Here is a 12,592-nt window from a genome sequence, read left to right on the forward strand (position 1 = left end):
TGTTGGGTCCAAAATTCTACTAGTTATCGTTATTGCTTGACGTCATCATCAACAAATTTTTGGCCACTTGATCATCATGAATTCCAAACTTTCTCAATTAAAGTTCTCTCCCTTAAGGCAAATAATAAGATGAAAGTTTGTGTTTTGGTTAGAGAAAGATTCATTTTTAATGTTAAACCCATGAAATTGTCTTTAGCCATAGGAAAAAATACTGTCAGCTTATGATGCTGAATGGGAATATACCTAATCAAGAAAGGAGCTATTATTGCCTATTTGTACTTCTTTTAGGCTTTATTATTATCCATTAGACCATAACTCCCTCCTCCCCAATGTTTAAAACGACACTAGAAATTCCGATTTACAACCGAATGAGTCCCTCTCGAAATTTATACTACCATCCCCTCCGTAAAAACCTAACATACCCCGTTGGCGTAACTAGCAACTCTGGAGGGAGGCTGTGTTATCCGTGAGGTTTTGGTTATATTATTTTTTGTCTATTTTGAACAAGATGTCTATATAAAAAATTTGATTTGACGCACTTGGGAAAAAAGAGCTGATGCGGGGGGGGGGGGGGCTAGTTACCATCGGATCGCACTTGACTTTTAAAAAGTGAACTATAACTTTGAATCTCTAACCATCTGAACCCCCTCCGAAGTTTATTCGACCAAATCTTCCATAACCAAGTTACAACCCTTAGTTCCCCGATTTCTGTGTGTATCTTGATCCCGAAACTTTAGTTATCTGATCGATGGGATATTTCAAAGGAAATGCCCATCTCAAATCGGATGCATCAAAGGAAAAGAGGGCATGTGTGTGTGTGTGTGTTGGGGGGGGGAGAGCCCTCCGATCATTTTTTGCTCTTAAAAATGTAACTGGAAATTTTAATTTCCAATCAAATTAGCTACCATTGAAGTTTATACGACCACCCCTTACATAGAAACCTTATTTGCCCCCGGGACATAGCTTGGAACATTTGCCACTGGGCTCTGCGTATTGTGCCACCCTTGGAGTTTTTGTTATCTGATGATTGAACTATTCTCAATAAAATGGCTATCTCAAAACTTTTATCGGATGAGTTAGGGAAAAAAAGGGCCGAGAGAGGGGCTAGTTGACCTTTGACTTCTTTTGACTCTTAAAAAGTGAACTATAATTTTCAATTTGCAGTCCAATGAACCTCTTCTGAAGTTTATACGAGCAGCCCTTCCATAAGAACCATATATGCCCCTGGGCATAACTTACAACGCCATCTCCTGAGCCCCGGGGGTTTGTGTCGACCCCGGAGTTTTTGTTATCTGATATTTGAACTATTTTAAATTTTATCGGATGCACTTGGGGAAAAAGGGCACAGGGGCTGTTTGCCCCCGATTACTTTTGATTACTAAAAAGGCCACTATAATTTCCAATTTCCCATCGAATGAGCCCTCTCCGGAGTTTATATAACCATACCTTTCATATTAAGTGCCTCTGGGGAAAAAATATTGGAGCCTTTTGGCCTTCTGGTTGGTGGGAGGAGGCTATTTGCTACGGATCACTTTTGACTCTTATAAAGGGAATTTGAATTTTATATTTCTAATCGTTTTAGTCGCCTTCGAAGTTTTTATGACCGTCTCCTCCATAAAAACTTTATATCCCCCCGGGGTGTAAGTCATAACCCTTCCCCTTTGGTTTCGGGTGGCTATCCCGAAGTTTTTGTCATCTCACCGATGGACTATTTAAAAAAAATGGCTGTTTCAAAATTTGGATCGGGTTCATTTGGGGAAAAGAGGGTGTGGGAAAGGGGTATATACGTGTCGATCACTTCTGATGAAGCTTTACAACGTAACTAGAACTTTCAGTTTCCAATCAAATGAGCCACCTCTGATGTTTATCCGATCATCCCTCATTTAAAACTTTACCAGCTCCCGGGGCGTAATTTCAAACACTTCGGCCGGGCTCTGGAGGCTGTGTTGACCCCCTGAGTTTTTGCTATTTGATCTTTAAACTATTTTGAACAAATGGCTATCTCAAAGTTTGGATCGGATTTATTCGGGGAAAAAGGGCCTTGGGGGGGGGGTGGCTAATTGCTCTCAGAATACTCTTGACTCTTAAAAGGCTCTATAAATCCGATTTACAATAAAATGAACCCCCTCTGAAGTTTACACGACCATCACTTTCATAAAAACCTTACTATGTCCCCAGGGCATAATTTACAACGCTTGCTATCCCTGGAGTGTTTGTTATATGATCTTTGGTCTATTTCGAACAAGGTGGCTGTATAAAAAATTTCGGTCGGACTCATTTGGGGAAAAGTGGGCTGGTGGGGGGGGGGAGCTGGTAGGTATCGGATCACTTTTAACTCTTAAAAAGGGAATTATAACTCTCAATTCCTAATCATTTGAGTCTCCTCCGAGGTTTATACGACCACTTATTCCATAAAAGTTTAAAATGCCCCAAGGCATAAGTTACAACCCCTTCCCCTGGGCTCTGGGGGGGTACGTTGGCCCCGAATCTTTTGTTATCAGATCTTTGAACTTTTTCAAACAAACTGGCAATCTAAAAAAATGGAGGTTCAAAGCTATTATCAGCATAAATATGGAATTTTACATTTTTTTTCGAAGAAAGATTACGGATGTGTGTTTATTATTTGTATTTGCACATTATCTTATTTATTTTTTGTTTTTGTTTACCAAGGGTACTTGTATCGAACCGATGGTCCTAAACGATCGGAAGAGGGCTCATATGAACAGGAAATAAAGGTTCTAAAGCCCTTTTAAAGTAATCAAAAAATTGTAGCACCGAAAAGATCCGTGTTCTGCCATTTTTTGGCATCAAACTACGATTTTGCCTCATGGAGAACCATGTTGCTAATGAGCAGAAGTTTTGAGATAGCCAGTCGATTTAAAAGAATCAAAAGACTATATATTGACCTTTCCAGTTACTGAGGAAGTAATCCTGCTCGGTTGCGCATTCTTTCATGATAAGTCGTGTAGTCCATAGAAGTAAAGCACTTCAGACTGGAACACCACTGAAAGCCTAGTGGAAGATACCCAATACTTTAGTGTGTACAGGGTTTGATGGGTTTTGAAGACTCTCTTTACTTAAGCTATTACTTGCTTGCTTGAAATAAGGAGCTTTGTTAATTATAAATTTGCTTGGTTCTGGCTTAGAGTTTGATTCCTTACTGTTTAAATTAAATTAGAAAAAAAATGTACCTTAATGGTGCTTCAGACAGGAAAACTTTCCGGTGTACGTCTACAGTACGTGTTTTTGATCGTAAAAGGTGAACTGGTATTATGTGCTATAGTTGTTGGCAGAGTTTCGTGTGTGGGGGAGGGGGACGCCCCTATCCCAATGCTTTCAGCTGCTCTGATAAAAAATCCGAGTCAGTAAAACTATGATGGAAGCGTCAGTATTTGCAGGCTTTTATTATTACTAGAAAAAAAACGGGCTGATTGAAACATATCACGTATAATCTATAGGAAAAAAAAGTTCCAGTCGACAAAGAACAAGAAATGAAGTAATTTTAATAGCAATATCACCCAAATCAATCGGTAAAGATGACCAGCCAGTCGATAACATGTGTTGCTGCCCCCCAAACATATTGGCTAATGACGCCTTTGATCAGCACCAGACCAATTCCAAGGGAAGTAATTACTCCTACTTCTTGGTCACAGCCTTTTATATATGTGCACTTCCATCATGGGGCTACGCTTCTACAGTAGTACAATTTCATATTTTCAAATTATCTTACCCAGCTATGATAATTTAACCCGCCAAAAACACAAAAAATTAAAATAAATTAAAATGTAAAAGTAAATACTATAGGATATTGTACACCATGCATTCTGCCTACATTTTGGAATATTGCTAGAATATCCTAAAATTCCTTCTTTTCTTAACTTTTTATTTGTCATACTCTCTCTTTGGCCGTTCTATCTTAAGTATGGGGGGATTTTCATCAGGGGAAATTTGACAGAGGAAGGAATTTCCTCTCAAAATTCCGTTTTTTAGAGTTTGGTTACTATTGAGCCGGTTCGCTCCTTACTACAGTTCGTTACCACGAACTGTTTGATAACGATGAATAGGCCCCTGCGTTCACCTGAAGACAATCTTAGGGTTACTCTGCAGTTTAAACAAATTACCTGCAACGGTAGTTGTTCAAAACCAAACCTGATTGGTTATGGTTTTGGACTTTATTTTATAAATGTGTATGTGCGACACGTAAGTCGTATTCTGCGTTCCGAATCATTGCATCCATGTTGCCATATATGACTGTTGCAGCCATATCTGGTGTTCGTTTCTTTGGTGTCTTTTTGGTTTCATGATCCAAAACAAACTTCAACCCTACAAGAATCATACCTGCTGTCTAAAACCAAAACGAATTCCGTGCAACAATCGTTTATTAGGTAATTGTTAATTTGAATTTGTGGCAAATGTTGTGGTTTAAACAGGAAAAAAGACATTCTAGCTATTTTTTAGATGTCGTTAGCTGCTACGCCAAGACTTATAACCTTACATGGTGAATATAATTTGGAATCTGTCTTTCTAAGGAGTGTGTTTTGATTTTTGACAACAGAGCTCTTCATATCTATTTGCTAATTTCTAATTTATATTACCCCCATAGGCATGAGCTCTTTAGAGTTGATTTTAACGCACAGCCATATTTCTAAATGTCTGCTTTACTCTAAAGAAAAATTGAAATAATGATCCGGATATCGACGTTTTGTTCTAGTTCCTTTCCTAATTTTATGTGTCTGGAGAGCTATTAGGACAAAAGAGTCATTCCACTTTGCTTAACGTCAAATACTTTTTATCATAGAAGCGTAAATAGCCAATATAAAAAAAAAGAATTGTCATCTACTGCATCGAATGAGATTTTTTTTTTGTCGTTTGCTCAGTGCAAATATTGACCCTGTTTAATTCGTAGAGTTGTCCAAATAACTCCTTTGAAGGATTGATTGTCTAGTGGATACGTATTGAAGGGCAACAAGTTGTACGTTTATGGGAAAGAGGAACAGATTCATAGTAAAATTGATGACAGAAAGACTGGGGAGTGAAAGAAACGGAATTTATTTGGCTTTAGTCCAAGGATCTTTCTAGATGCTAAAGTTATGTGGACGAATAAATATCGGAAAAATAAAATAAAAAATGGGAAAGTGGGGATTTTCTCCTGGCTTTGGAGAGTGTCACAGGGCAGCTAGCTAGCATGAACAGGAATTTAGATATACGAAAAGGAGTGGGTCTATTCGTTCGCGTATTACATGCAGCTTGCTCTGTTCTGAAATTAATTAAAGAAAAAAACTTTTATCACAAGATAGGTTTTTCAAAGAAAAGTAAAGAGCTTCATTAAGCCAAGAATGAGCAAAAAAAGTCAAATAATCTTCCAAGCGTAAAATTACCACAAATCACTATCAATAAATAAATGAACCTCAAAACGAGCAGAAATTATAGTAAATAGCTGAGATAAACTCAAAACGAGCAAAAATCAACATGAATAGGGCTGATAACCCCGATGCCTTCTCAAGACCAGAACAGAATTTGCGTTTTACTAAAAAAAAAAAAAAAAAAAAAAAAAAAACACAAATTACCGTGGATTGTCAGTTAAATTGACATATACTGACATTTCTTCGTTAAGGTTTTGATAATTCTGTTTTCAGTAAAGCGCAAGTTGTGTTCTGGTGTTGAGAAGGCATAGGGGTTAGCCCTACTCGTGTTAATTTTTACTCGTTTTGAGTTTGACGCGGCTATTTATTGGAATTTCTGTTCGTTTTGAGTTTCATTTATTTATTGATAGCGATTTGTGGTAGTTTTACTCTTGGAAGATTATTTGACTTTATTTTTGCTCATTCTTGGCTTAATTGAGCTCTTTACTTTTCTTTGAAATACTTGTCTTGTGGAAAAAGTTTTTTAAATTAGTTTCGGTTCGTTGTTTATTAACATAGTCTTTTTCACGATAAAAAAAAAATATTGTATATCTTTTTAGTTTTCTTCTATAAGGATCCATAGTATAGGTTGCTATTTCTATGTTGGAGAAACTTTTTCATCAATTTTTAATCCTGACACAAACAGTAACAGAAGTCGAAGAACAGTTATAGAACGGGAATAGTAATATCAGTATCCCCAAAAGTTTCAACTTAGTACCTCCAGTCGTTCTCGATATATTGCTGTGGTGTCTTATTGGCAACCATTCAAAACAATGCCTTTTGATTTATTTTTAGAGCAAGATTTACTTTTAAAGTACAATGGGTGAATTGCATAATTATGGGAGTTGACATGTTTAATATACTACTACTACTACTACTACTACTAATAACTCATTGCAGCACCAAGACGCCTGAGGCCAACACAGCTACCCTCGCTCCTCCTCCAACCTAATCTAACATGTCTAATAACCTAAAGAAATAATTGCTGGACCCTTCTACTATGCTGAACAAAATGGCTGTCTCAAAATCTTGACTGGATGCGTTTGGAAAATGAATGGGCTTGAGAGAAGGGCTGCTTGCCCTCCAATCTCTTGCTACTCTTAAAAAGGGTACCAGAAACTCGCACTGTAATTGGAGTGCAAGGGGGAGGACTTTCCCCTTTATATATCTAGTAAAAACATTTGAAACAAGTAAAAACAAAGTGAAAACATTTTAAATATATCTTGTTTTCAGTAAAGTGCAAATTATGTTCTGGTCTTGAGAAGGCATGGGGTTTGTCAGCCCTACTCATGTTAATTTTTGCTCGTTTTGAATTTTACTCGATTATTTATTGCATGATTTAAATAAACAAAATACGTTTAAAATGTTTTAACTTTTCTTCTTTAATAAATTAAAATTATTAAAACTTTAAATAATATATATCAATGTATGTATACTAAACTAACAATCCACAGCCTATTTTTCAGTAAAGTACAAATTATTTTCTGGTCTTGAGAAGGTATGGGGGTTGTCAAAGACCTATTTCCAGACCTTTCAATTACGCTGAACAAAATGGATATCTCAAAAGTTTGATTGGATGTGTTTAGGGAATTGAAAAGCGTGGGATAGGGATGTTGCCCTTCAATCACTTTCGACTAATAAAAAAGGTACTAGCCCTCTCAGTTTTTCAATCGAATGAGCCTTTTTCGAAGTTTCTACGACAGAAATGCCATCTCAAAATTTCTATTAGACACATTACTGAAAAATGTGAGGATTGGAGGGGTAGGGGTTATCCACCCTCCAATCACTCTGAATCTTAAACAGGGCACTAAAACTTTTGATTACCAATCCAATGATCCTCCTCCGAAGTTTGTACGATCACTCTTTCTATATATATATATATATATATATATATATATATATATATATATATATATATATATATATATATATATATATATATATATATATATATATATATACATATATATATACATATATATATATATATATATATATATATATATATATATATATATATATATATATATATATATATATATATATATATCTTATATACTCCCAGGGTATAACTTACAACCCTTGCCCTGAGAGCTAAATTAACATAACCTAGCCAAACTTTAACTTTTACCATCATAGCTTGCTTAAGACTGAAAAAGCCGAGTCACAAAGCAAATTGAATCAACGCATCGTTCGTCTCTAGAATCAGCTGGAAAAATAGTTTTTTGATATGTATATTTTTTCCAAAATTCAATTTTGTAAAGTTTCGTGTTCATTCGGTATGGGTTTTTCTTTACTTACTGGTCATTTTGATGAATGGCCCGAAATAGTTGAACAAGGCTCCAATCCAGGGTAGGGAGCCAGATGACATCTCGCGAAGGGGGAATAGTTGGATCAAACCACGAAAAACATTTTCCCGGTATAAGAGCTCTGAGAAAAGTACTTTACGAATATTATCCCTTCTAAACGGTCAGACCCAGTTTTACCTAAGTGTAATTTATTGTGAAGATTTTAGACATTTCAGAGATAGGAATTTTGTCTAGATATTGATGTTCTTTTTATCCATTCAGTGTTCTATTTCACCGGAATGTTTTTTTTTCCTTTTCTTTCTTTTTAAACACGGAGTGTTTTTCTTTGTATGACTATGCTTTTCAATATTTTTCTTTAAGTTCTAATATAATTTACTGTTTCAGAAACATGTAGAAGAAATCCTCACATACTTACGAGAGAAGGTCTTTGACAATTTTATAGAAAGGTAAGGTTATGATTACTCCTTATTATTAGTTCCTTGCTGGAAAGTGATTATCTAAAAATCTATATTTATATTTATATTATATGTATGTTATATATAATCTATATGCTTAATCTATATATATATTACTTCAAATGCAAAGGATACACTACCTTCTTATGTGTGTTATAACAGTGTTATTTACAGTGTCTTATAACAGTCTTATAACTGTGGAATAGACAGCTATATTTTTGATGAGGTGCACTGTACCGTTCCACCATGATAGGTAACCTGCTGTATTTCCCCCTGGGCTTGACGTGAATATTCCTCGAACCCTAGGGGAGGGGTCTCTGGGCCATTGTTTAGGATACCTCCCGTCTTAGATGTTTTTTACCAAGTGCTTCAACTCAAACCTACATTATTTAATTACCGGTGCTAAAAAACCGGTGAGTTTATTTTTATTTTTTCGTTAAATAAAACTTAGCAATTTGAGGTGTATTAAGCAGTTACTGGAAGGGTGTATTATCACTTTTAATGTCCCAGCAAACTCCGAATGTGTCACAACAGACTAAATTCTAGACCAATTTACTCACCCCATAAGTTTGAAGCCAATCGATGAAAAAAGACTGTGTCGGCCTTTCTGCCTATAAGTTGGTCGTGGAAGTTGGATTTTTTTTGTCCTGGTGGAGCTAAACTGCGCTTCAGGCCTCCAATACTGCTAGAAGAATATTCTTGCGTGATTCGTTCAAGTTAGATGGTACATGCTACTTATCTACTAAAAAATTCAACGTTCTACTAAAAAGCTGTATTTGATACTCTAGGACAGGTTGAGCTTTAATGTAAATTAATTAAAAAAACATTTTATCTGAAAAATAAGTTTTGAAAAAAAAGTAAAGAACTCCATTAAACCAAAATTGAGCAGAAATAAAATCAAATAATCTAACAAGCGTGAAACTCCTCTATGCCTCGCTCTTCTCGCTGGAGTATTTTAGCCCTACTAAAAAGGCTTCTTATACTAAGTAAATGAACCTTGTGTTACAGGAGCCGTTCTTAAAGAAATGGGACAAAAAGTTGAACACCGTTACTTCTTCGAACCTTGCTCTTTACGCTGAAGCCTTAAAGTTCTTTAAAATACTTCTCATTAAAATTTAACGGCCCTTGTTTTTGAGTAGTGTTTCTTAAAGATTGGCACAAAAAGTCAAGCTTTAGCATGAAGAGTGAGAATCGAGAAATGACAGCCTCCCTCATATACGGAATAATTTCTACTTGTTTTAATGTTGCTCCTTATTTTCAGTTGAAAAAACTTTTTTTCATTCATTTTTTGCAAATCATGCCGGGAAAATCCACTTTTTCTCCTTAGAAAATTCTACATAAAAATTTCCTCCCCATGAGACATATGTCCTATGGAAAATCCACCCATAGAAACCCCCCTCGAAAAGTTCTTGTATGTTTCCCAATAACAAGCACTATATGGAAAAAATGGGGGAACTCCACAACTTCAGCACCCCCCTCCCCCCCGTGTAAGATTTCCCCTCTAAAATTCTTGGAAATATTCCTCCCCAAGGAAAATTCTCCCTATAGGAAATCCACCCCTCTCTTAAAATTCCCTTCGAAAAATTGACGTATATTTCCCAATAGAAAATACTACATATGTACAACGACCAAATTGCAGAATTTGCATCCCTTTCCTGTGGGGCTGCGGTAGGTCATGCCATCCCCAGAAAGAGTAATTGGACCTTTAAACTGTGCTGAACCAAATGGCTATCTCGAAATTTTGATTGGGTGTCGTTGGGGGAAGAGGCGTGGGAGGGAGGTTAGCAACCCTCCATTCTTTTTGGTCACTTGAGAAGGGCCTAGAACTTTAAATTTCCATTCAAATGAGCCCTCTACATCTTCTTGAACTGGTTTGATGCGATCATCAAAAAAAAAAAAAAAAACAACAAACGAGCAGATGATCGGGTTTTCAGATGCAGCGTTGCCTATAGTAAAGGCCATATGGCTCCAATGTTTTTTTTTCCTGAGGCACTTCATATGGAAGGAGTCGTTGCATAAACTTCGAAAGGGGAGATATACAAAAACGACTTTTGTATATTCGAAATTTTTGTATATTTTTATGGCACTTGGTATTAACCAAGTGACATATAGCAATCGCCAATTATGTCTGTCTGTCTGTCGGTCCTGGTTTTGCTACTTTAGGCACTTCCAGGTAAGCTAGGACGATGAAATTTGGCAGGCGTATCAGGGACCTGACCAGATTAAATTAGAAATAGTCGTTTTCCCGATTTGACCATCTGGGGGGCGAGTGAGGGGCCAGTTAATTTGGAAAAAATAGAAAAAATGAAGTATTTTTAACTTATGAGCGGGAGATGGGATCTTAATGAAATTTGATGTTTGGAATGATATTGTGTCTCAGAGCTCTTATTTTAAATCCCGACCGGATCTGATGACATTGGGGGGAGTTGGAGGGGGGAAACCTAAAATCTTGGAAAGCACTTAGAGTGGAGGGATCGTGATGAAACTTGATGGAAAAATAAGCACAAGTCCCAGATACATGATTGACATAATTGGAACGGATCCGCTCTCTTTGGGGTAGTTGGGGGGGGGCTAATTTTGAAAAATTAGGAAAAATGAGGTATTTTTAACTTACGAACGGGTGATCGGATCTCAATGAAATTTGATGTTTAGAAGGATATCGTGTCTTAGAGCTCTTATTTTAAAGCTTGACTGGATCTGGTGACATTGGGGGGGGGGGGGGAGTTGGGAGGGGAAACCTAAAACTTGGAAAACACTTCCAAGGGGAGGGATCGGGATGACACTTGGTGGGAAAAATAAAAACAAGTCCTAGATACATGATTGACATAAACGGAATGGATCCGCTCTCTTTGGGGTAGTTGGGGGGGGGGTTATTTCTGAAAAATTAGAAAAAATGAGGTATTTTTAACTTACGAACGAGTGATCAGATCTCAATGAAATTTGATATTTAGAAGGATATCGTGGCTCAGAGCTCTTATTTTAAACCCGACCGGATCTGGTGACATTGGGGGGGGAGTTGGGAGGGGGGAATCTAAAACTTGGAAAACACTTAGAGTGGAGGGATCGTAATGAAACTTGCTGGGAAAAATAAGCACAAGTCCTGGATACATGATTGACATAAACGGAACGGATCCGCTCACTTTGGGGTAGTTGGGGGAGGGGTTAATTCTGAAAAATTAGAAAAAATGAGGTATTTTTAACTTACGAACGGGTGATCGGATCTCAATGAAATTTTATATTTAGAAGGATATCGTGTCTCAAAGCAATTATTTTAAATCCTGACCGGATCTGGTGACAATGGGGAAGTTTGGAGTGGGGAACCTAAAATCATGGAAAACGCTTAGATTGGAGGGATCGGGATGAAACTTGGTGGGGAAAATAATCAGAAGTCTTACATACGTGATGTACATAATTGGAACGGATCCGCTCTATTGGGGGGGGGGGGTAATTCTGAAAAAAAAGAAAAAATGACGTATTTTTAACTTACGAAGGAGTGATCGGATCTTCATGAAATTTCATATTTAGAAGGACATCGTAACTCAGATCTCTTATTTTAAATCTCAACCGGATTAAGCGTAATTGGGGGGGGGGGCAGTTGGGGGACCGGAAATCTTAGAAAATACTTAAAGCGGTGAGATCAGGATGAAACTGGATGGGAAGAATAGAAACCTATCTAAGATACGTGACTGGCATAACCGGGCCGGATCTGCTCTCTTTGGTGGAATTGGGGGGGGGGGGTAATTTTGAAAATTAAGGTATTTGTAACTTACGAAAGGGTGACCAGATCTTAATGAAATTTGACATTTAGAAGGATCTTGTGCTTTAAAGTTCTAATTTTAAATTCCGACCAGATCCTCTGACATTGGGGGGAGTTGGAGGGGGAAACCGGAATTTTTAGAAAACGTGAAAATTGGGGTATTTTTTATCTTGCGAATAGATGATCGGATCTTAATGAAATTTGATTTTTAGAAGGAATTCATGTCTCAGAGCTCTTATTTCAAATCCCGACCAGATCTTTTGACATTGGGGGGGAGTGGAAGGGGGAAATCTTGGAAAAACACTTGGAGTGGAGGAATCGGGATGAAGCTTGGTGGATATTATAAAAAAAATGTCCTTGATACGTGATTGACAGAATCGTACTTGATTCGCTCTTTTTTGGGGGAGTTGGGGGGAGGGGTTCAGTGATTTGGCGAGTTTGGTGCTTCTGGACGTGCTAGGACGATGAAAATTGGTAGGTGTTGTCAGGGAGATGCACAGTTTGACTTGATAAAGTCGTTTTCCCAGATTCGACCATCTGGGGGTCTAAAGGGAGAGGAAAAATTAAAAAAAAATTAGGTATTTATAACTTACGAGTGGGTGATCGGATCTTAATTCTGATATTTAGAAGGACATCGTGACTCAGAGCTCTTATTTTAAATCCTGGCCG

The 12,592-nt window shown here is 37.2% G+C and overlaps 1 protein-coding gene across 1 annotated transcript in view; it reads left to right on the top strand.

Moving 5' to 3' along the window:
* The window catches only part of LOC136026035 (G protein-coupled receptor kinase 1-like), a gene marked incomplete in the record, with an annotated part of 161,755 nt that overhangs the window by 74,450 nt on the left and 74,713 nt on the right, over positions 1 to 12,592 (top strand). Inside the window, 1 exon segment of the mRNA XM_065702193.1 lies at positions 8,096 to 8,157. Coding sequence (XP_065558265.1) covers positions 8,096 to 8,157 — 62 coding nt within the window.

Source organism: Artemia franciscana, chromosome 4 (assembly GCF_032884065.1).
Source record: "Artemia franciscana chromosome 4, ASM3288406v1, whole genome shotgun sequence".
Taxonomy (NCBI): Eukaryota; Metazoa; Arthropoda; class Branchiopoda; order Anostraca; family Artemiidae; genus Artemia; species Artemia franciscana.